Here is a 26,294-nt window from a genome sequence, read left to right as displayed (position 1 = left end):
CCTAGTTCCATAATCCACAACTACCCAATCTTTAGCTGTTCCTGTGATGGCATCATGGTGCTGAAAGAGTCCTACATTCCTCCTAGCCTCCGTCAGCAATTTGTAATGGTCCACTGAAGGAAATGCATTCATCTTCTCAGATTTTTTAGACTCTACTAGTGCCAAAGAATAAAGGATCTCAGCAGCTCTGGAAAAATCAAAGAAAAAAAAATAATGTAGCTACTTGTTTACACACAAACATGCACACACAAAGACAAACACACTTTAAGAGCTCAACTACAGTGCTTTCAGAGCTTCTCCAAAAAGTGGTCCTCTAGGTTCTTTAAACTAAAAGTTAAATTTTGTCAATTACAATATAATTCACTATTTACAAATAAAGCAACAAAAAGTTCATTTGCACAAATTTGTAATAATCAGTGTTCAACCCTTAGATGGATGCATTTAGGATAGCTTCTGTCTCAGAAGGAAAATTAAACTTTCAAGAACACACAACTTGTTTAACCAACAGAATTATTCCTCTCAAAAGGTACATAACGTATATATTGCATGCAGTATTCATGAAGTCTTATTTAATTTTGTAAGACATCGGTTTGGGTCTTAGTTTGGTCATTGAGAACCCAAACTTATTTTTTCCTAATTACCATAAGTCAAAGTAAAAGATTATAACGACATATCCAAACTGTCTGAGGAAGGAATCCACCGACTGACCACCAGTACCAGATAAGATCAAATACCTCAAGACCCTGTACCTTAGACAAAGTAGATAATGTTTTCACCCCTCTGAGCCATGAGGTCGAGAACTGGGTGCTCTCCTGTACCCTGAGTACAAAGCCCATATACACTCTGGACAGCTCAGGGGCACTTGGGGAAACTTTGTGGGCACCAACCACACAGGACATTGAGAATGACCCAGAGTGCCATCCACAACCACAGTGTCCTCAAGTGGAACAGAGCAGATGCTCTCCATAGGGGGCAGCAGCCACTTGGACCACACCCAGGAGTCCAAGGAGGAATGAGAAAAGAAGGAAGTAGCAGCTGAAACAGCATCACCTCAGCCATGTAAAGACTTGATTCATGATGGTTATGATTAGGGGAGACATGACATAAGGAGCTCATCAGTGCCTCTGTAGAACCAATCTATACAGGCTTTAAAAATGTCACTTTGTATCGTCCCTTCAGGGCATGGAAAACACTATTCTCCACTCCCTTCTAGCATCCTGAAGACAGGTTTCAGCTACTGCCACATCTACAGTCATTGCTGGGCATGGGAAAGACATTTCCACCCCCTCCCCATTTATGCTGTTTGTATGCTCCCTTGTGAGTGTGAGCCATCTCCCCTCCCCACTTCTTTTGGCACCCAGAGGGTAGGATTTCGGTAATGATGTTTGCTGTTTCAAAATTTCCTGCTGGACATGGGAACCGGCATTACGCCATCACCCTTCGTCTCCACTATTGGTCCCCTCCCTGGCATCCACATGGGATCCAAGATAGATTCCAAGGGGGGCGGGGGATTTAAACACAGTAACTGAGATTTATTGTAAAACACACCGCTGCACACAAGGTCACCCACTCAAAAGGCCATTGACAGTCAACACTAAGACCCAGAACCAGAGGAGAAGAGAGAAGAGGGCACCGGGATGTCCTTCTGATGAAAATGTATGGTGACTGGCAGACGGTATGACCACCTCTGAGACGGTATGACCACCTTGAAAGGGACAAGCTGAAGCAGGAACAGCAACAGAGAGAGGATGCTGGAGAGGGGATAAGTATATGGTGGCTATGTACATCTGCTATGACCCTGACAGGAGATATCAAGACCCCAACACCAATGTGAGGTGAGGCAGCAGCAAATGTTTCTGAGAGTGCTGAGACTGCCCTACAGAGGAAAGGATATTTAACACATTCTTTTTCCAGTATCACCATCAAAATAAATGCACTTTCAGAGGCAGCTTTCTTGTGCACAAATGCTGATACAGAGCCCACCAGGCATCCCTGCCCCTCCAAGCTGGAAAGGAGGGCCGGGGAGCCGCATGGAAAATAACAGATTGAGCCACCTGTGCTTCTAGCCTCACAACAGCCACCTCAGCAAGCTGGGCAGGGGGGGCTAGGAGATGAGCAGAGAAAAGCAATGGATCATACTTCATCATTCAGGGCAGGATCCATGGCTTTCCACCAGAATGCAGATAACAAACACAAGTTGAAGTGGAATATTGTAGTAAGCTGCTGTTCCACCCATGTGACCAGAACAGACAAAAACAGTTTACCAAAATAAACTGCAAGAGTTTGGAAGGAGTGGCTCAATACTGCAACACTAAGAACTAAGAGAAATGCATGAGATAACCTTTGCAGTGTGCCCACTCTCCCTTGAGCTACACTAGCTTGAGTGGAGTACCTAAAGGATACTAACTCAGGCTAATAATGCAATGAAGACAAGCCCTGTGGCCACCAAAGAAGGCAAGTACGAATTGCCTAACTCTCTTCAGTTTCTCTCTGCTACACTGAAGTATATGTGGGGAAAAAACAAGAAACAGCAGAGATATAGGTTTTATAAAACAGAAGAAAATACAAAAAAGGGAAAAGAAGAAAATAAATCAGCATGAAGGTAAATACTGATAAAGATGAAAGATGGAATAGGAACGCCAAAATAGGCTGGAACAAAAGTCATAAAACAGGAAAAAGGAGAGAAAAGTATGGAAATTAATTTCTTAAGTTTAATAAAGTTATTGCCACAACATACAGTAAAAAGCACAAAGCATATTTGATTTTCTATTTGTAACCTTTATGTTGAAATGCTCCCAACTAATATCAAGCTGTTAAAGATAAGGATGCTATAAAATCCAACTAAATTTTCAGGTTTGAGCCTCTAGGTTGATTATAGAAAATGTATTTAATAGAAGAGCACTGGCCAACACTTTGAATGATCCAGTCAAACTTTATTAAAAAAGAAAAATGATTAGTTAAGCAAACAGGCATGCAATTACTGCTTACACAAATGCTACTATTATACTCACACTCAAAGATGAAATGGTGTGTCAGTGGGATATCAATCCACGAACAATAGTGTGAAGTACAGCCTTAAAATCCTGGAACCTAACAGTACACTTTTGATGTTAATTGGAGCTATCCCTGAATTTAGCTAAACTACTCCTTCTATACTCTGTTATACTAATAATTAACATTAAATTTGCCTTAATCATAATTGTATTTCTGCCACCTTCTTATTGGCTATTTACATTACATATTATTTAAATTAATATCTGCATCAATGTCCTTCCCACACTCTAGACAGCATTTTAATAAAACATTCACAATTCTCAAAAACACTCATTAAAAACTTTGTTCAACCGATTATAACCAAAACATAATGGTAACATAACCCGGGGTCATGTCCTTGCTAACTCTTACTTTCTCATAACACTCTGTCTCCTATTTATTTTGGACTTCTCACAATAGCAGCTTCAATTTCTCATACTTCTCTGCCCTTAGGCTAACTTAGACCCAAAACCTAACTTCTACTTATTTATTAACCCAAACTATTCTATGGACTACATATTAAAATATCTTATGAGCAGCCCATACTATTATACAAAAACTCCTCTCAATTTACAACAATACACACACACACACACACACAAACACACACATATTCTTCTGGTAAAGCGATGGGTGTGTTAAGTTCCTCTGTTGTGGGTTGCTCAATCCCGCCTGGTTTGGTGTGTTTGTCGTGTTGCAGTGGTTTGCTTTTTAGGTTTTTGTTTGCAGTCTTGTAGCAACCTTGGTCCCAGGATATTAGAGAGACAAGGTGGGTGAAGTAACAGAAGTTGGTCCAGTAACCAATGTTACCTCACCCACATTGTATCTCTGTTTATTTTTGACTGGGGGGAGGGCAATGAGCATAGGAGTCAAGTGATCTAGCAAGGTTAATGAGTCCCTGTGTGACATTGAAGAAGGGATTCTTCTTCCTCCATCCTGAATTGTGAGCGCCTTCTTTCCCCATGACCACCAGCATTTTCAGTCACAATAGCTTGTCCCTACACTCCATGCTTTTCCCAACTAATGGGCCACCCCAGTTCATATATTCAGTGGGCCCTTATTCTTAAATCCACTCAAGGTACTATAATAGATCCACATTCTTAGTTCACACTGCTTCTGAAGTATCACATTAAGTTAATTAATTAATCTCTTAGAGCAGTTTAAGGCTTTTGCTTTCCACACCAAAAAAATAGGTGACTGATGTGCATCTCAGAAGGGTGTATCTGTAATATTACAATCTCTTAAACCATGATTTCCTTTTAAACCTCAACCCTTCTCTAAATTTTAAAGTGGATCAAATCCCTAAGGATAAATGAACTAAACGTATGAAAAACTACATATTTCTGAGAAATTTAAAACTTCAGGACAGCAATTTTCTTCTCTCTAACTTAATCTCAGTCTAAGGAAAGCTAGCAGAATGTCTCTTTACAGAAGCAAGGATCAAGATAGCATATCCCCTACCAGCAATGAAAACTCCAGTAGTGAGAAAAATATCCTACACGAGGGATCTTAAACATAAAGAAATAATTAATGTCGTAGAAAGACAAATCATATCTAACCAAAATAAAACTCCTTGCCTTGTGTATTTCACCGGAGAACTATAAATAATCAATCCATAATTTATCCCCAAGCACTTTTATAAAATTAGTTAAGGGCTTGGCTACACTTGCAGGTGTGCAGCACTGGGAGTTACAGCGGTCTTTGTACAGCTGTGTAGGGAAAGTGCTGGAGTGTGGCCACACTGACAGCTACCAGCGCTGCAGTGTGGCCACATTTGCAGCGGTGTTGGGAGTGGTGCATTATGGGCAGCTATCCCAGCGTTCAAGTGGCTGCAACGTGCTTTTCAAAAGAGGGGGGTGGGGTGGAGTGTGACAGGGAACGTGGGGGAGAGAGAGAGAGAGAGGGGATTTTTGGAGCTGACACTGTGTCAGCTCCCTGCCTTGCAAATTCTGACCACTTCCCGGACCACTCATTCACTCTTAAATGCAAATAGCCTCCAGACCAGATAAGCAGCTGCTCCGGCAGACCCTTCCCCCAACCCCCCGCCATGCTGTTTCTCTCCTCAAGCAAACACTAGGCTGTGGACATTCATCCCCCTGCCTGCCTCATTCACAGCAAACAGTAGCTGTGTTTGTTTTTTAGATAAGCAGCTCCGGTAGCCCGGAGTTCACAACAAAACAAAGAGAGGCATCATAACAAAACAAAGAGAGTTCTTTACTTAAAAGCATTATGGGAAAATTCTGGAGGCCAATTACAGCGCTTTTGGTGGCCACACTGGAGGAGCAGCGCTGCATCACCAGCGCTGCAATAGTTATACCCGAGGCAGAGCAGGAGTACAGCCAGCGCTGCAGCCAGGGAGATGCAGCGCTGTATGTGCCTTGCAAGTGTGGACAGTGAGTAAGTTGCAGCACTGTAAACCCACCACCAGCACTGCAACTCTCCAGTGTAGCCAAGCCCTAAGAATAGGACTTGAGAAATCCCAAAAGCCATTGAACATTGGGCAACAACTTTGAAATGAGCCACTTTGTAATTTACTGATCTCTTTTGATCCCTCATTGATACAACCTGTCTCAAGACAGTAATGTTTGGCATGAAGTTATAGCACGGAAAGTAGACTATATAGTGCACCTTTGCTAATCTCATTTGACAGATTAGATTTAACTAACACTGTGCAACTGCTCTAATGATCCATGACAACTAACAACTCTACCCTACATGTCTTTTGAAATAGAAATATTTTGCATAGTAAATTCAGCAACTTTTTGAAAAATAAAAATAATTAGCTGTAAAAAATTTTAAAATTAAGTGAACAGCCAGAACAATGAAATTCATTTTAATTTCAATAATGTACAAGTCAAAAAATGAATGTAAAATTCTCTCAAGGCTCCCCATTTGACTTCTGAAATTTTCTAATGAGTGCTGGACAAATTCATATTTACTCTGCTATTCTAATAACTACCACACTACTTTGTTTCTTTTCTTTTAAAGTTTAACTCATTTAACAATATTGCAAATTTTTGTTATAAGTTTTAGCCTGTGCAAGTTGTTTACTTGCAATGAGCCAGAGTATTGTAGCTACCTTGGTCTTGTTTTCCAGCCTCTAGTAACACAAAACTATTCCTCTGATTATTTTTCAGTTAAATGTAAAGCTCCTGAGTACAGCGGAGCTATACCTGCACTGTCTTTCAAGTTCTTACTACTGCTAATCATGCCACTGTCAACAGTTCAATCTACCATCATCAATTGTACAAAGGCTTTTTCCTGGGGAGATGGGCTCTTCCATCTTAAAGGGGAAGGTGACTACTTCAAACCCTTAAAGTTTTACCCTGTGTCTTTTCCTGATACACCAGTATCTTCAGAGTAAACTGTTCAATAGGATGACCCAACTTCATAATTAAATATTTATTTTAGGAAGAGCTGCTAGGATTTAGGTTGCCCAACACTTTGCATCATAAAGTATTCTTGCAACCTTCTGTTTGAGAATTTCACACCTCTGTTGTTTGCAGCAGACCTTTGATATTTAGCAGGGAGAATAGCCTTCGGCTACAAAAGTGTCTTCTCTGTCCCATGAAATTCTGTTCAGCTTATGCAGAGTGTGGCAGAGCGTGAATAGCCTAAGGCTGACTCATTCTGTGCACTTTGGAAGCATCCCCACAAGCAGTAAATGGACAAGGTAATAATTTTAAGTACTAAGTGATTAATTAATTAAATAGGTGATTCAGCTCATCATCTGGAAACAGTTAAGGGAGGCAGGAAGGGCCAGAGAAGCCCAGGGTCTCAGAGAGGTGAGATTACCTAATACTAAAGCATGGGGGGAGTGAAGACTTCGGGGAAAACCTTATGCTGTGGGGAACAAACATTTAGAAAGCACATTGTAAATAAAGAACTTGGTGTTGAACTTGCCATTGGTGTTCATGAGGACAGTTTGCAGAAAAAATCCAGGGTGAGGAAACCCTGGACTGAATTGAGATACACGTTATTTAAAAATCACTATTTCCCTTCTCTCACTTTCTTTCCTCAACAAAGTTTTGGCAGCATGGCAAAATAATACAATATTTTAAAGCCAGATAGGGGAGGGCTAGCTCAGTGGTTTGAGCATTGGCCAGCTAAACCCAGGGTTGTGAGCTCAATCTTTGAGGGACCATTTGGGGATTGGTCCTGTTTTGAGCAGAGGGGGGACTAGATGACCTCCTGAGGTCCCTTCCTATGATAATCCTGCTGCCAAAGAAGCAGGAACCACCACCATTGTACTGGAATGCCTTGGAACTATAGGAAGGAGGAAGTGGGAGTATCTGGGCTTCTCCCTACTCTGAGACAGCACATGGCCTGTAACACACTGCCCTCCCAAGACTCAGCACCTAGACCCAACCATTCATCCTCCCTTTGGGGATCCCAGCTTTCCGCTGCCAGAAATTATTAGTCCTGTAGCTCAAGTGATAATGGTCTGTGCTACAATAATATACATTCACAGTTCAAATGATGGACAGTTTTTAGTTGCATATAATTTGTTTTTACCTTTTCCTTTTAAAAAAACTAGGAAGTTGCATACAGAAAAGTTAAAAATACTATTTAGGCTGCAAGTCAAGGACTCAAAAGCTAGGAAATGCCAGATTACAGTTGTTCACAAAACCTTAACATGGCCCATTGTGCATATTCATTATAATATAGTCTAACTATGATCACATTCTTCCCCCCACCCCACCCGCACATAAATCCTGATTTATTCATTGCACAGGATGGGCGTACAAGGGGCAGGATTAAGATCACATGACCAAACAAATCACAGCACTGCTCTATACTTTCAATGGAGAGATGTGCTCTCTCAAATGATGGAGGCTCATCAGCCCTTCTCCCCCCTAACTGCACTCTATGGCTCTGCATAGAAGAGACTACAATCTATCACCCCTCTTTCTCTCATTCCCACCCCTTGCTACTCTCTCCAAAGTAGTGCTGGCAAAACAGAAGCACCAGTCAACTATCAAAGGACTGTCTGTTAAAAGAACCAAACTAATGGGATTTAACAGGCAATACATGTATATTCTATGTAGTCCCCCATTACCAAAAGCACAAGGTTCTCGGGCATATGCAAATGAGTGACAGATTTCCCTGCCTCTCAGTCTATAACCCTTGATATCATTAAGCCATTGTTGCAAGGCTGACTTATCCCTATATCTTAAAAATGTTTCTGAAAAGCAATTTAATTATATAGATATATAGATATAGATATAGATAAAATTGTGCTTTGGAATGCACCAGGCTACAGTAAATAGCAAGCACTTTTATTATAAACTCAGACTGAATTGCCCCTGAATCAGAGTGGATAAAAATCAACAATTTTTTTTTAATTAAAAAAAAAATCAGATTTTTTTAATTTAAATTAAATTTAATTTAATTTAAAAAATGCTTTTTGAGGAAAAACATCTATCTAAAGATAGTTTTAATTAAGATACATTATAGCTCAAAGATATCTCATCATGGAATAGGGATTATAAATTCTAATTGGGTTTAAGAGAAATGTTGAACACGTACTGAATACCCTGAAGCCTATTTCTGTAGCCTTGAACAAAATGCAGGGAAATAGCTGTTTTATTGCTAACACTGTTGAAATTTGGAAGGAACTGAGTGAGATCTTAAAAAGAGAAATATGCAATGACAGAGTTAAATTACAAGCATTAAAAAAACAAATGGGACAAGCACTATCTCCAACTCATTTTTTTGCAAATATTTTCAATATTTGGTATCAGGGTCAAACCTTAACGGCTGAAGAAGGAGTTGGCTATGACATGGACATCCAGCAATCATCCCTCCATAATGTTAACTATGATAAACTTCAGAGCTAAAGGTGAACCATTCAAGAAATGTATGTTTGCTGATGATGCTTTAAAGAAAGTCACACCAGTGAACTGGAGGAAGTCACTTAAGCACTTGGATTCAGAGACTGTTGAAGTGATAATCTCACTTTTAACAGCAGTAGCTTCTTCTGACAGTGTAGAAAGAATTTTTTCTTCCCTTTGGTCTAATTCATTCCAAATTGAGAAATTGTTTGGGACTTGAAAAAAGCAGGAAAGCTTGTTTTTCTTTGCCAGATTATGAACAAACAGGAAAATGAAGGTGAAGATAACCGAGTTAGCTGCAGAAGCCAACATTTTAAGTTTCTCATGTTGACCTGGCTGACAGTCGATTATTTTTTTTTTTAATATTTCATTTAACTATTTTAGTTAAACAATTTTAACAAAAACAAACCTGATTAAGAAACTTGAATGTTTAACTACATTCAAAAATTCATATGCTTGTTTTGTTAAAATATTATGTTTGCTGTTGAAGAAAAAAATCCAGAATACATAATGTTATTTTAGTTAAATAAAACAATTTAAATGTCTGTCTGGTGATGTTCTCCTCCTAATACAGCATGGCAAGAAAATCCTCCAAATATGAATGATTAACCTGTTGAATTGGAGACAGTTCACCTCCCAGTGACTTAATAAATATCTGCTTCAATTACCCTTGGTAAATGAAATAACCAACTAATCATTCATTTTTTGATATAGCTGTAAAACTAATCTGAAAAGTTTTCAAAATAAATCATTTAAAAAAATGTCTAGTGTGTACCTTCCAAAAATGAAACCTACATCTATATTTGAGTTGTGAATACGTATTAAGGTTATAACAAGAATGCACTTTTATGTAGAAATCCATGATTAAATCGCATCTTCCTAATGATTTAAATCATATCTGCCCTGTCCTGAATCCCATCTAAAATATTCTTTCCCTGCTGCAAAGTAGTTATCTCAGAGGTTTTTCATAAGCCTTATCTATTTTGCAGCTACCAACACTCTATGTTCCCTTCAAAAATAAAAATAAAAAGGCCTGCCATACAACAAATTGTCACATCAACACCAGAAACATACAAGGTTTATTTTAACTGTTTACAAATCTAAATAAATTAAACACACACAAAAGAAATCTATTCCAGGTTTTGAGGGCAAAGGTGTACTAATTCAAAATTGAACCAAACAGGAAAGACTAAGCCAGCAGCTACTACCCATCCCAAAACCAGAAGAGAATTAAGCCAAGTGTTAAAATCAACTCAACCAACATCCCCTTTGCTTCAAAACACCAGCTCTTGTTGTGGTCCTTTATCCCGTGTAAAAGCCTGTGTAAATGAGATGGAACTTTCAGCACACTCTGAAGGTGAACAATTTCAGACTATTTTGGACCAAGTGGTAGAACACTACAAATTCCAAAATGAAGGGCCCTCTTGCACTCAGTGAAGATGCTTAAACTAGACATAAGGAGGCGGCCTCTTGGTGAATTTACTGCAGGCAGCCCCCTCTCATACCCAGATGGTTCCATCTTAAGCATCTCTATCACCACAACCATTGTTGAGGGAGAAATATAGTCTCAAGGAGACAGATCTAAAATCATTTACATACAACTTTATTGGTCAAAACCAATACCTTAAACCTCTGCCCCAAAACAATAAGCAGTCAGTGTCAAACCCTGATCATTTGTGGCATGTACTCTCAGTGAGATACATCACACAATATGCAGACTGCCACATTCTATGAAGAATTCTGTGTTTGGGTTTTTATTTAAAATGTAGCTTGATGTAGAGCACATTGCAGAAATCTAACATGACAGATATGGATGGCAGTAAAAGCTCCACATCCAAAGAAATAGTTTTAATCTCTTTGCCAGACAGACGGAAAAAAGGCCTTCCTAGAAACTGCTACTATGTGATTGTGTTACATAGGAACCAATAAAACCTTCAGACTGCAAACAAAAAGATATAGTCCTGGCTGAATACCTTCTGGCTGCCTCCCAACAACATTCTAGCATTCCTTTAATCTAACCTGGATTGATCTTCAGACAGCTGGCACTTATCCATGCCACAATCTCAGACACCTTGGGCTGTTCTACACTGGGTATGGGGGGGGATGGATCAATGTAAGACACGCAACTTCAGCTACGGGAATAGCGTAGCTCAGGGGTCGGCAACCTTTCAGAAGTAGTATGCCGAATCTTCATTTATTCACTCTAATTTAAGGTTGTGTGTGCTGTTAATACATTTTAATGTTTTTAGAAGGTCTCTTTCTATAAGTCTATCATATATAACTAAACTATTGTTGTATGTAAAGTAAATAAGGTTTTCAAAATGTTTAAGAAGTTTCATTTAAAATTAAATTAAAATGCAGAGCCCCCCGGACCGGTGTCCAGGACCCGGGCAGCGTGAGTGCCGCTGAAAATCAGCTCGCGTGCCGCTTTCGGCACACGTGCCATAGGTTGCCTACCCCTGGCGTAGCTGAAGTCGATGTATCTTATTTCGACTTACCTCCCATCCTCACAGCACGGGATCGACAGCCGCGGCTCTCCCCGTCAACTCCGCTTCCACCTCTCTCCCTGGTGGAGTTCTGGAGTCGACGGGAGCGCGTTCGGGGATTGATTTATCATGTCTAGACAAGAGACGATATATCAGTCCGATAGATAGATCGCTACCTGCCGATCCAGCGGGTAGTGTGGACATACCCCTTGAGTAAGGCTTTCAACAGCACATACAGGGTCAGATGAGACAAAGCTGCATGTCATTGTAACGCTTTAGGGTTTCACCCAGATCAGTAAGGGGGTTGTGTCACTGCCTGCCCTGTAATCCTGGGTGCTTCTGTGCAGTGCAGATCCCTAACAGCATCAGCTTGCTTACAACACAATATCCCAGGGGTTCTCAAACTGGGGGCTAGGACCCCTCATGGGGGGTCGTGTGCTGTCAGCCCCCACCCCAGACCCCGCTTTGCATCCAGCATTTATAATATTGTTAAATATATTAAAAGGTGTTTTTAATTTATAAGGGGGATTGCACTCAGAGGCTTGCTATGTGAAAGGGGTCACACCAGTACAAAAGTTTGAGAATCACTGCAATATCCTCACCCTGGTTTTCACCAGCCTGGTTACTCCTTGCTGGGTGACACCAACAGCCCTTCCAGTCTGTAGTCTCCCCAAAACCATTTCCCCTGCAGTGTCCAGTCCTTTTCAGTCAATATTCACAGAAATTATCAAGTTAACTGCCTCCAAAGAGACAGAGCACACACCAGTTTGTTAATTTAGCTAAGGACTTCACTCTTCAGTTTAATACACAACACTGAGCTGATTTTGTAATAACAAAACTACGTTTATTAACAAAAACAGGTATTTAAGTGATAAGAAAAAATTGCAGATATAGTTACAAGTAAAAACAAAACAAAACATGCTTTCTAGTGAAACAATTTCAGCAAGTTAGAACCTTTGTCTAAGCAGGTTTCTCACTTATAGTCAGTTCCAGCTACTCTTGGTTTTCAAGCCAAGAAGATCCGCTTTTCATAAGCTGAAAAGGCTCCGCTCTCCCTTTGTCCCCTAACTGATAGCGACGACAGATATCAGTTTTTAACCTTACAGTGATTTAAAAGTCCAAACATAACTCAGTAGCTCAGAAAGATCAGTAGTATGTATACCAGAATTGATCTCCAAATGTTCACTTTAATGCTCAGGACTAATTATTAATGCAATCTTACTTTCAAATTTTGAAGGCATGTTTTTTAATTCTAAATTCAGATAGATATTGTGTCACCTGTGCAATGGACAAAAAGTTCTGTATCTCATGAACCTCTGCTTTTTAATAAATATTTTCTACACTAATTCCTACTACATTAGTGAGGAATGGTGACTACTAATATTTTCACAAATAAGGACTGGCTTCAATATATTCTGCATAATTTATATATTATATTTGCATATAATCATAATTATACTTTAATTTGCATAAAACTATCCTAAAAGAACATTATCACCACAAAGTAAAGAACTCAAGTTAAAAAATGTCAATGTTACAAAGTCAAGACCACAAAAGAATTTAAAATTAGGATTAACACTGCCTGTAGCAGCAGCAGGTCTCCAGTCTATCTGTGACCCATCCAGAGTTCTGTTTTGTGTTGCATCCAAATAAGATAGCTGGGGAACATTCAGCAATATTAGCACCAAATCCCTAACAAGATCTACTGAGCATAACACAGATTGCAAATAGTGTTTATAATTCCTTATAACTTGGCCAATCCTGAAAAGATTTTCATGGCAATTGCAAAAGGTACCTCCCAGGCCTATCTATTCTCCCTTTCTCTCCCACCCCCCGAAACTAATTACAGAATCCTGCTACAAACCAGGAAGACATTGGGCGAGGGGAAGGTTTAATTAAGTATCTTAAAAGAACAGTTGAAAAAGTTTCTACAGTAGGAACTATTAGCATAGGAGTTGCTACCACTCCCTCTTTAAAGAGTATTTCTAATACATTTTTTGGGTAAACAAGAGAATCTATGATTCAAAATGTATCTAGTAACTATTTTTTTCTAGAATTTGACAGCTGCATGGTCATTTAAATGGAAAAGTATTTCTCTCTCATGAGGACTAAGGTCCAACACCCTATATTTTAATTACGAAATTCTTAAGAATATCCTATACTTATAAGGGATTACTTTAAGGAACAGGAAAGCCTTTCCCAATCTGTTCTAATGAAAACATCAAGACGATAAAAGTGTTTTTTGTTCAGTCTGTAGAGGCTGGTAAGGGGCAGTGTCCTGTGAGAGAAGCTGAGTCCTGATTAGGGGGCCTATAAAGGCAGCCAAACAGTCAGCCAGCGGCACAGGCCCACCAAGCAGAACTGTAAACAGGAGAGTTTGAGTGGGAATTCATAAACAGAATTTGGAGTAGGGGGTGCAGTGTGGTGTTCTGGTTTTGTTTTGGTGTTCGTTTGGGTCTTGTTTTTGTTTTCCACTTGACAGGAATTTACCGTATTTATCGGCGTATAACACGCACAGGCGTATAACACGCACCTTCATTTTAAGGGGGAAATTTCAGGAAAAAAACTTAAATTTCAAATAAAGAACTTTGAAGCAAAATAAGGGTAGCTCAGAACTTGTTTTATTAATATTATTACCACTTATAAGGTAAATAAGGTTCGCGGGGAGGGGGGCTCGGGCCGGGCCGCTCGGGAGGGGGACGGGGGCTCGGGCCGGGTCGGGCCACGCCGCTCGGGAGGGGGGCGGGGGCTAGGGCCGCTCGGGGGGGAGGGGGGACGGGATCTCGGGCCGCTCGGGAGGGGGTCGGGGACTAAGGCCGCTCGGGGGCTCGGGCCGGGTCGGGCCACGCCGCTCGGGAGGGGGGCAGGGGCTAGGGCCGCTCGGGGGGGAGGGGGGACGGGATCTCGGGCCGCTCGGGAGGGGGTCGGGGACTAAGGCCGCTCGGGGCTCGGGCCGGCCGGGCCGCGCCGCTCGGGAGGGGGGCGGGGGCTAGGGCGGTGCTCCGAGGGTTAGGGCCGCTCGGTGTGGGGAACGAGGACGGGGTCTCGGGCCGCTCGGGAGGGGGGCGGGGGCTATGGCGGCGCTGGCCGGGCCGCACGGGAGGGGGGCGGGGCTAGGGCCAGGCCGCTCGGGGGAGGGAGGGAGGACGGGGTCTCAGGCCGCTCTGGAGGGGCGCGGGGGCTAAGGCAGCTCGGGCCGGGCCGCTCGGGAGGGGGCTAGGGCCGGGCCGCGCCGCTCGGGAGGTGGGGGCTCGCGCAGGCCGGGGCTCGGGGCTCAGGCCCCACCGCTGGGGGGGGGAGAGGGCGGGGGCTCAGGCCCCGCCGCTGGGGGGGGGAGAGGGCGGGGGCTCGGGCCGCTGGGGGGGGGGCTAGGGCCGCGCTGCTCGGGAGTGGGGCAGGGGCTAGGGCGCCGCTCCGCGCCGCGGGGGGGGGGCGGCGCTTTTCTTTTCTGCCTGGGGCGGCAGAAATCCTAGAGCCGGCCCTGTTAAGGTTATATCGGCGTATAACACGCACACATCATTTGCCCCCTATTTTCAGGGGGAAAAAGTGCGTGTTATACGCCGATAAATACGGTAGGTGGGAAGGCTATAACTGTTTCAGTAATTCCTTGCTTAATGTTGTAGTTATGTTCCTGAAAAATGCTACTTTAAGCTAAACTACGTTAAGGGAATCCAATTTCCCCATAAGAATTAATGTAAATGGGAGGGTTAGATTCCAGGGAAATGTTTTTCGGCAAACAAAAGACTTGTGTGTGAGCGTGAGCGTGTGCGTGTGAGCGAGCGCAAGATTACCTATATATATATTTTGGTATTCTTGCGCTTCAGGGCAGGGGAAAGCAAGTCAAAGTTCCATGAAAGTGCCCTTAGGCATGCGAAAGTTTCGCAGCCACTGGGAATGATCCCAGACCTGCAATACTATGCGGTCCCACCAGTCTGTGCTTGTTTCCCAGGCACAGAATCAGCCCATTACAACCATGATGTCCAAATTGCCAGGGCCTGTGCTTTGGGAGAAGTCTGTGTCCATGTCCTCATCACTCTTGTCACCGCGCTGCCATCGCCTCCTCACCTGTTTTTGAAGTTTCTGGTGCTGCATATACTAAAGGATAATGTGCATGGTGTTTACAGTGCTCATAACTGCCGCCATGATCTGAGCGGGCTCCATGCTTGCTGTGGTATGGCATTTGCAGGCGAGCAGGATAGAGTGGCAGCGGAAGCGGTTGTTCGATGATGACAGTTTGCAGTCCTACTGCTCCGTCTGCTGCCATCAGCACCCAGGACACAACAGCGGCGGCTGAGCTGAGTGGGCTGCACGCTTGCTGTGGTATGCCGTCTTCACAGAAAAAAGGTGCAAAACGATTGTCTGCCATTGCTCTCACGGAGGGAGCAGCGACTGATGACATGGGCTTACAGAGTTGACTTACAAGGAATTAAAAATCAACAAAGGGGGTGGGTTTGCATCAAGGAGAAACACACACAACTGTCACATTGAAGCCTGGCCAGTCATGAAACTGGTTTTCAAAGCCTCTGTGATGTGCAGCGTGCCTTGCTGTGCTCTTCTAATCACAAACAGCCTAGTCAGCAAACCGCGCCAGAGAGCTTTTAAACGTCCAAAGGCACATTCTACCACCATTCTGTACTTGCTCAGCCTATAGTTGAACTGCTCCTTACTACTGTCCAGGCTTCATGAGCCATGGGAGCAAGGGGTGGGCTGGGGTAGGTGCGACTGCGTGGTGCTGCCGGCTGGGAGAGCAACCTGAGGCAAAAGCCTCCAGCTCGCATGATATTCCAGGCAGGACTGAATCTCCATGAGACGAAGAGAATGACCTAGCATCACTCCCATTTATGTCCAGGAGCCCCTGACAGACTTCATCGAGGTCTGCCAGGAGCACCCATGTCTGCCCAAGCGCCCCGACAGACCTTACCGAGGTCAGCCAGGAGCACCAAGGAGACAACGACTAGCAGTCGTACTGCACCACCTGCTGCCACGAAGACAAGGAGCTGCTGCTGTGTAGCAATGCAGTACCGCATCTGCCAGCAGCACCCAGGAGACGTAAGGTGACAGTGAGCTGAGTGGGCTCCATGCTTGCCGTAGCATATCATCTGCACGGGTAACCCAGGCAAAAAGACAAGAAACAACTGTTTGCCGTTGCTTTCACGGAGGGAATGAGGGGGGCCTGATGGCATGTACACAAAACCACCCCCAACAATGTTTTTGCCCCATCAGATATTGGGAGCTCAACCCAGAATTCTAATGGGCAGCAGAGACTGCAGGAACTGTGGGATAGCTACCCACAGTGCAATGCTCCAAAAGTCAATGCTAGCCTCGGTACTGTGGACGCACTCCGCCGACTTAATGCACTTAGTGGGAACACACACAATCAACTGTATAAAATCGATTTCTAAAATAATCGACTTCTATAAAATCAACCTAATTTTGTCATGTAGACATACCCTAAATGAGGAGTTACTGTACAGAGGCAGCAGTGGTACTGGCCAAATCCATGGAAGAGACAATGAAGATGACCGGATGTGGAAGCTGAGGGATGTACATGACCCTAGAGCGGGTACCTAAGAAGAGCTTAATGCAAGGAGCCTAGGTAACAAAATGGAGGAACTAGAACTACTGGCGCAGGAAGTGAAACCAGATATTATAGGGATAACAAACATGGCGGAATAGTAGTCATGACTGGAGCATAGGTATTGAAGGGTAAGTTCTGTTCAGGAAAGACAGAAATAAAGGCAAAGGTGATGGAGTAGCACTGTATATTAATGATGAAGTAGACTGTAAAGAAATGGAGTGGGTGAGGTTCTGTGGCCTGCAATGTGCAGGACATCAGCCTGGATGATCACGATGATCCCTTCTGGCATTAAAGTCGGAGTCTACTAGTTCAGACCTTATCAAGCCAGGTTGCTTTTAGGGTTCCTGCATCAGAACTGTTGAACCAAACATTCTATTCGGCAAAGGCTTGGTTCCTGAGAATGATGGGAAAATTCTACCTTTGAACAAATGGCACCCCTTCTGGAAGAGAATCACACTTTCCTCTGCAATACTATTTACATCATCATCAAGATGTTCCTTCTGAACGTGGCAGCAGCCATTACAATTTGCAAAGCCCTGTGAGATGCTTCCTTCAAGATGGCCACGGTCTCCCACATTATGCAAGTTCTTCTCTATTCAGAAGTGGACTAGTTGAGATCCTGAAACCCCTGAAACATAACTTCCAAAATGGCCCTTCTAGAAGCCAAGATGTCTTCTGAGCAGTAGTCTTTTTGGAAGCAGGGTTCAGGTGGAAGCCAACAGGATTCAGAAGGTATGTGCCAATCCAAAAATCAATCCTTTCAGAGCCTGCAATGGGGTCCACAGGTGACACTTCCCCCTAGTTGCTCTGGAGATTAGCTCTTTTAAGGTGCTGGGCCCTCCTCTCACAGTCTCTTCACCAGTCCTCACCCCCGAGGCCCCCTCTCACTCCACGAATTGCAGCTTCCTCTTCATCCAGGTCACTATGATCCTCCCTCCCAGGGTACCAACGTTTTTCAAAGACTCTCTCCACACTAGCAGTCTCAGGCAGTTTTCAGCCCATGGTGCCACTCCCTCAGTGGCTGGCAGAGGAACCTGAGCCCACCCTCTTCTCAGGGACCATCTAAGTCAGCAGCCAATGTCTGTTCCCTTCTAGAGACTTTACTGCCTTTCCCTGAGCCCTTTCCTTACTATCTGGCATTCCCCCACACAAACCCTGAGTTTGACTGCCTCCTACCAGGGAGTAACTGTAGGGTACGAGTCTCTGCAGCCTCTCAACACTCCTCCCTTCTCCCAGGGAGCAACTGCAGACTTTCCCAGCAGTACCCCTCTGCTTCCAATTTCTTGGCTTCATAAATCCAGCCCAGCTCCTTGCTCCTCAGCTGGGCTCCCCTCACTCAGTCATGGGATTACTTAGCCACCGGATTTCTCCTCAGCACTGGTCTATCATACTAATTAGCCACTTTCTCAATCTGCATTAACTTTTTCAGGGCAAATGTGGGGTAAATACCCCATCACAGAGCCCTAATTGCAACTAGTTCTGCTTTCAGTGCCTCTCGTAGCTATTGGGAACAGCCAAGTAACTGCCAAAGAGAAGTACCAGACTAATGATACAGATCCTCAAGTACTCCCTGCCTCATTTTAAGCAGATTCCAAAGAGCTCTCATCACTTCACTGGCACACAAATACCCTTGACTACTTCAGATTTGCCACAATGTCCTGGAAAAATTCATTCCTTTCATCTCCCCGTCCAAAAAGCAAAGCATTCCAGAAAATGATAGAACTGACAGCAATCAACAAAATTATTCAAGTCCCATCTACAAAGACAAGGATCAAGAATACATTTGCTAGTTTCATGGTATCCAAAGTGACTGGTAACTTCCAGATATCTTAAAACAATTAAGTTATAGGTGGAACTTTTTACAACAAACTGTTTAGACTGACAAATATCCCATATATTTGTGATTCCATTAAAATGCCACAGCCATATTTTTTCTTCTACACAGATTATGACAAAGTCTAAACTTTTGATGTCAGTTATATTTTCCCTAGTGAAATATGAACTTTAATTACAGTATAATCAAAATAAGCTTCAGTTTATTTGAAAATGACATTTGATATCTCTGCAGTATTATACATAAACATTTACACGATACATGTATCAGATGACTAGACCTACCTTAAATGGGATTCCAGAACTCTATCTAGTCTTTTGTAGAAGGGTCGTGATGTAAAGTATCCACTCCAATAATGATTATCTCTGTCTGCATATGTGAAGAAATCTCCACTCAGAACAGGAAAAACTGAATTGCTGTTCTTTTCCTCCAAATTACCTGCTTTGCGCAGAGCCTCAAAATAATCTGATAAAGTCCCAAACTGGGCCTGAAACAAAATTATAAAAACTGTTCACGTGACTGACAGATTTCCATTTTCTTAGTTTAGAAATTTAGGATTGAAGTGTATGAACATGGTGGCTTTAAATAGGTACTTCAGTATGCCTTCTGCAAGTAAGGTCATCACAGAAATATTGTTTTAAATAAAGAAGCTTAAAAATTTCCCTTGACACCTTTGATTCAGGGTTGACATATATATCCCATCAGTAACTATTTCCAACTCACAAAATGAAAGCTAACTTTTCTGTTTCCAAGTACAAAAACATTCTCTGTAAAGCAGCAACAGTTTAATCAAGAGTCAGATGAACAAAATACGTTTTTCATTTCTCTCTTATAGGCACATATCAGGGACTTGAGCAAATCTAGGCTCCAGCTGTAAGAAAACTACCCTACATTTCTCTTGTCTCTAAAAGCTGCCTATTGGAGTTTAGTAATCCAGCAATCCAGTTTATGCAGATGTCTGAAGAGATTACCTCTGATATAATGAAACAAAAGCACCCTTTTTTCCTTGATTCATTATCTTCAGTTTTATTAGCTCTACTGTGTCAAAGCACAAAGTTTCTGTTATGCTTTCAAAGCTATTTATAGATCGTGAATAAAAACAACTAACATCTGCTTTCAAAGGCCTTCTGCATTTTTCTTCAAAAGCATGCTTACACAAAACAGTTACATTTTTATTCAAACTTAGTGTTGAAAACAGGAAACTGAAAATAAGTCTAAAACCTTTACATTTAGTTGTAAGTGTAGTTGTTTTAAAGAGATGATAGTTGAGCTAACTGGAGTTTGAATCACACAAAAAAAATGATAACAAATGGAGGGGGAACAGCATGGAGACATAAGACAAGCAACCTCCCTATGATCAACTGAGAATTTATACACTTGAAATAATACAGTAATTAAAAAGGCATTACTACACAAATAAGGAGCTTTATAAATAAATCTTTTCATAATGTTTATATTAAATATGGAAACAAGACTTTTTCACAACCTTAAGTTAACTGGCAATTAAGGTGTACTATTGTGAAAATAATGGTGTCCAGTTTGGGCGTTTTGAAAAAGGTATTTGCAAATGAGTGATTTTGAATTATCTTCTTACACTAACGTCTTTTGTTTTCTAAGCTTGCTTGTTTTATATGTACTTCAGTAAATTCACACAGGGAAAAGATAAAATCTCTTAGAAGTACAGTATTTCCATGTGGATGTTTTTGGTGACTCAGGCCTTTTACTTTTAATTTCTTTGTTATTCAACTCAACTAACCAACACCTAAAAATCTTTCATTGTGTGAATTACACATCCAGTATCCTTCCTTTCATTTATGATTTACATTTTTTTTAGGTTTAGGAATGACAATACAGTTATAAAATTAGGCTAAATCAAGATTCATTGTCAACTCCCAGAACCCAGTACATGCCTGATCCTGCACCACTAAAAGCAACAGGAGTTTCACTATTGACACCAATGGACACAAGATCAAGCACATTGCATGTAAGTGAACAAACAGCCCTACTATAGGGAGGATCAGCCACCTCGGATACTTTCATGTGCATTGATAGTGCTTCTACCACACCACAGGATTTACAGATCTCATAGCTCACTATGATTTTGCTATGTTGCCCACTAAGAAAGAGATGGTAAGGATTACTACTTAACGTTTATTTTAGTATGTGTACTTGTCTGAGAATTATGCTAGTACAATTTATCTTTCTGCAGGCATATCACTTGTACACAAATGTATTACACGTTTAAGTTTCAGCCTGATCAACTATTAGTATCAAAGATATAAAAACTCAGTTTAAAAAAAAAATTAATACTTAAAGGAAAGCAGGATCACCAAATATTTTCGAATCATTAAATACCTATACTCAAAGTGCCATACACCACTTTTATTTGAGAAACCATAAAGAACTTACATTAACAGACAAAGAATAGCTGAAAATTACTATATAGCAAAGTCTTTCATATAGAAGGCAGTTTAGCATCTCTCAAACAAGGAAATTGTTGCTGAACTGCATGTGAATGAGAGAGACACAAAGCGCACGTTCCAAGAAGTCAGGAAACAAGAATTTACTCACCTTGTGCAGTAATGATGATTCTTCAAGATATGTCCCCCTATGGGTGCTCCACTATAGGTATGCTTGTGTCCCTGCATTGCTGATCAAAGAACTTTGGTAGCAGCGTCTGTTAGTCCCGCACATGCGCTGTCCCTCCTTGTGCACCGCCAAGGGAGGTGGGTGGGTTGTGGAGCACCCACAGGGGGACACATCTTGAAGAATCATCATTACTGCACAAGGTCAATAACTTCTTCTTTGAATAGTGTCCCAATAGGTGCTCCACTGTAGGTGACTCCCAAGCAGTAATCCCACTGAAGGACTGGAGGTTCAGAGTTGGGTCAGTTACATACGACAATTCTCTGGAGCAAAAGATTGAATCGGAGGCAAAGTCCCCATTGATCGCATAATGTTCTGCAAAGGTATGGACTGACACCCAAGTCATCATTCTACAGATTTCTGAGATAAGGATATTCTTGAGGAAGATGATGGATATGGAGATTGACCTTGTGGAGTGTGTGCGAATAACAGCTGGAGATGTTATGTTGCAAACCTGATAACATTGCTTAATGCTGCTCGAGACCCATTTGGAGAGCCTCTGGGCTGATACTGCTGAGCCCTTGGATCTTTTTGAAATAGAAAGGAAAAGCCTGGGAGACTTCTTAAGAGCCTTCGTCCTATCCAGATAAAAGGCCAGAGCTCTAATACCTAGCACATGTAGTATAGCCTCCCTGTAATCACAGTGAAGCTTAGGGTAAAAACTAAAAAGGTGGATCAGTTGGTTCACATGAAAAGGGGAAGTCAGCGAGGGTTTGAACTTCGAGTGTGGTTTGAGTGTAATCTTGTCCCAAAAGAATACTGTGTAGGGGGGATATGCCATCGGAACCACTATTTGCCCTATTCTCCTAGCTGAGGTGATTGCCACCAGCAAGGCAGTTTTCATTGACACTTACCTAAGTGAACAGGTCACAATGGGTTCAAAGGGAGGTCTAATCAGTCTTTTCAACACTAGATTTAGATCCCATGTAGGGGTGGTATGTTGGGGTTGTGGAAAAAGGTTTACTATACCCCAAGGGAAACATTTTGTGGTTAGGTTTGATAGCACTGAGTATCCGCCTACCTGTAGGTGAAAGGCTGCTATAGCCAGTAGGTGGACCCTGAGTGAATTGAAAGATTGTCTCGATTTTTTAAGAGCTCATACATAGTCTAGGATCTTTGGAAGAGTAGCGGATGTCAGAGAAATTTGTTGGGAACTACATCAAGTCTGAAACCTGGAACACTTTTACAGGTACATACAGTGTGTCGTGTAGTAATTCCTCTTGTACCTCCTCCGAGCAGGAGCTTTCTATGCATTGGAACCATGAAGGAGACAAGCTCTGAAGTGGAGAATCCCCAGGTTGGGATGAGTGCGTCCTTTGTTCTTAAAGAGGAGGTATGGAGTGGATTGGAGAGAGATCGTCAAGCACATCACGAGTTGTGACAGATAAGGGTACCAAGTCTGTCTTGGCCAGGTGGGAGCAATAAGTATGACATGTGCTCCTTCTCTTTTTATTTTCAATATGACTTTTGACAGTAGGGGAAATGGGGAAAAGGCATAGAAAAGGTCCTTGTCCCACAGAAGAACGAGAGAGTCACCCAGAGAGTGCTGTATTATCCTTGCTTTGGAGAAGTAGTGTGGACATTTCCTACACAGGGAAGTGATGAACAGGTTTGTGGTCGGTGTACCCCATTGCCTGAATAGGTCATGAAGCACTGCTGGGTTTATCTCCAATTCATGGTCATGTGGGAACTTATGACTGAGACTGTCTGCATCGAGTTTTGTATGCCAGGAAGGTAGGCTGTTGACAGTGTCATATTATGGGAGATGCATCTGTTCCATAACTTTAATGCTTCTGCACAGAGGGACAGTGACCTGGCTCCTCCTCATTGATTTATGTAATACATACAAGCTATGTTTTCTGTTAGGACTCTCGTGTGTTCCCTTGATCAGCAAGAGAAATAGGTGAAGGCACTCCTGACAGCCTTGAGCAAGAGGAGTCTCAATGGGGAGGGATGTCTCCACCGATGACCTTTTGCCTTGTGTTGTAAGGTCATTTAGATGTGCGCCCCATCCCTCAGAGGGATGCATTGGCAGTGAGAAGTAATGACGGGGAAGTTTGCAAAAAGGGGATCCATTGGCAAACATTTGCTGGGTTTTTCCACCAGTCCGGGGAGCTTTTGACCTTGGTGGGCAGCAACAGAGATTTGCCTAGTCTCTCTCTGGTCAGTACATCAAGCTGAACCACATCTGGAGACACCTTGTGTGAAGCCTGGCATGAGGTATCCCTGCTGCACCAGCTGCCATATGCCCCAAGAGTTGGAGGCAATTGCTGGCTGATATTTGGGGACTCTTTTGTACTGTCTCTATAAGCATGGTCAAGGAGAGGAACTTGTGGTGGGGTTGGAGCGCTTTGGCCTGTAACAAGTCAAAGTCAGCCCCTATGGATTCCAGGAATTGTGCTAGGGGGAGAGTTAATTTCTGGCTGTTGATCTATAAGCCCAGTTCTGTGAACAAATCTACTGTAGTTTTGGTAACCCAGCAAGCCTCATTGAAGTAGCAGGCTCTGAGGAGGAAATCATCCAGGGACAGGTAGACCATGAACCCCTGAGATGGTATGTGAGTGGCCACTATTGACAGCACCTTGGAGAATACCGTCAGAGTTGATGATAGCCCAGTTTCCTATTCCAATGCTAGAATAAACATTGCTAGAGTGACCATCTTGAATTTTTGAGCTGTGACAAACTGAGTGCTCAGAGGTCTAGCATGGGTCTCCAACTTCCCTTCTCCTAGAGCATTAGGAAATAGTGACAGTAAAAAAAAAACTTTGCCTCATAGATGTTGAGGTACTGGATCCATGGCTCCTAACTGGAGTAGGCAATCTCCTGTCATAGTAAACTCGCGTGAGAAGAGTTCCTGAAGAGGGACGAGGAAGGATGTTGAGGTGGCAGGGGGGATAAAGTAAAAAAAAAAAAAAAAAAAAATCTCCAAGACCCATCAGTCTGATGTTGTGTGTTCCAGTTGCTGCAGAACGTGGCAAGGCAGTAGCCAAATGGATGGGATAGAATGGCCAACTTTAGTGATCGAGGGGAGTGGTCTGTCAACACCTCAACCAACATGTCAAAATTGTGTTTTGAGGTGGAAGGTTGAGACATGTAAACCATCAGGTCCAGAGTCTTCCATCTGGAAAACCTAGATTTCTTTCTTTGAGATTCATTTCTTTGAGTGAGGTAGTGAGAGGTATGGGATTTATGTTGACGCAGCGAACTAAAATTTCTCTTTTGTCTGGGTGTATACATCTCTAATGAATCCATAACACAGTGGTTCCCAAACTTGTTCCACTGCTTCTGCGGGGAAAGTCCCTGGCGAGCCGGGCCAGTTTGTTTACCTGCTGCATCCACAGGTTCGGCCGATCACGGCTCCCAGTGGCCGCGGTTCACCGCTCCAGGCCAATGGGAGCTGCTGGAAGTGGCACAGGCTGAGGGATGTACTGGCTGCCTCTTGAGTGCCAGAATTCTGGCGGTGCCATTGGTGGTACGGAGAGAGTCAGGGATCTCTCCCGCACCAAACGCTACAGTGCTGGATGGGGCACTGATAGCAGTGCCAAAAAGTAAAGCATGTACTGGCAGTGTCTTCTTACTGGAGTGCTCTCTGCTCCAATCTTTTTCCACTGGGTACTGTTGGCTTGGTGCATGTGCCCATCAGATCCTAGGTGCATCGACAATACCTGCCACTCTAGATTTCATAAGCCGTAGGTACCAGGCTTGGATTGTCTCAGGTTTCAATGATACCAAGCATGCAGGAGATCTTTTACGGCTAGCTCGGGCCTCACTCTGGGGACTCAACGCTCTTTTTTGCTAACTTATGAGAGGGGTCTGCAGCTGGTTTCTTCGATCCACAGTCCTCGGATTTTGAGGGCTGTGGAGAAAACTTGCACTTTTGGGTGACGCCTGGCATGGATCCAGAGAAGGTTGGAGGACTGCCTCCATGAAGATGATCTTCTGTCTTAACATCCTGTCCTTTCAAGACCTGGCTCTGAGTTGCTGGAAGAGACCACACTTCTGTGTAATGTGGCCTTCCCCAAGGCAGCATATGCAGCAAGAGAGTTTGTCTGGCAAAGGGACGGTCTCTTTGCAAGACCGGCACTTCTTGAAGCCCAATGAGCCAGACATACCCCATTGGGAAAAGGGGTCCCCAATTAAAAAAAAAAAAGGAGGGGGGGTTAAAGTTTTTTTGTTTGTTTTTTGAAGAGAAAAGAAAGAGAAAACCCTACATCTAAGACTAAGAAGACTAACTACTAGAATGCTAAAGCAAGCTAACGATCGCAAATGGACTGCTAAGGGCTTTGTTTCTAGCCGGGGCAGCTGAGAAGGAACTAAGGGGGGTTAGCCCACCATTGCTGGCTAGCCTCGTGGCACAGCACAATGGACACTGTGCAGGCCTAATGGACACTGCTACAAAAAGTTCTCCACTCAGCAACGCAGAATGCAAGCACACCTACAGTGGAGCACCCATAGAGACACGAATCAAAGAAGAAAAGACGGTTACTCACCGTTGTAACTTGTTCTTCGAGATGTGTTGCTCATATCCATTCCAGTTAAGTGTGTGCGCGCTGCGTGCACGCTCGTCGGAAGATTTTTACCCTAGCAACACTCGGTGGGTCGGCTGGGCGCCCCCTGGAGTGGCGCCGCTATAGCGCTAGTTATATACCCCTGCAGACCCGTCCGCTCCTCAGTTCCTTCTTGCCGGCTACTCCAACAGTGGGGAAGGAGGGCGGGTCTGGAATGGATAGGAGCAACACATCTCGAAGAACAACAGTTACAACGGTGAGTAACCGTCTTTTCTTCTTCTTCGAGTGATTGCTCATATGCATTCCAGTTAGGTGATTCCCAAGCCTTACCTAGGTGGTGGGGTCGGAGTGAGACGTGGCATAGTGTAAGACTGC

At 43.1% G+C, this 26,294-nt stretch overlaps 1 protein-coding gene across 2 annotated transcripts in view; it reads right to left on the bottom strand.

The window, feature by feature from the left end:
* MAN2A1 (mannosidase alpha class 2A member 1) overlaps positions 1-26,294 on the bottom strand; it is a 213,293-nt gene that overhangs the window by 103,333 nt on the left and 83,666 nt on the right. For both annotated transcript variants that reach the window (XM_045020807.1, XM_045020808.1), the window contains exons 9-10: positions 19,050-19,252; positions 2-187 (exon numbers count right to left, since the gene is read on the bottom strand). In XM_045020807.1, the coding sequence (XP_044876742.1) occupies positions 2-187; positions 19,050-19,252 (389 nt within the window). The remainder of the gene's footprint in view (position 1; positions 188-19,049; positions 19,253-26,294) is intronic.

Source organism: Mauremys mutica, chromosome 6 (genome assembly GCF_020497125.1).
Source record: "Mauremys mutica isolate MM-2020 ecotype Southern chromosome 6, ASM2049712v1, whole genome shotgun sequence".
In the NCBI taxonomy this organism is placed as follows: Eukaryota; Metazoa; Chordata; order Testudines; family Geoemydidae; genus Mauremys; species Mauremys mutica.
This window is presented reverse-complemented; position numbering and strand designations above follow the sequence as displayed.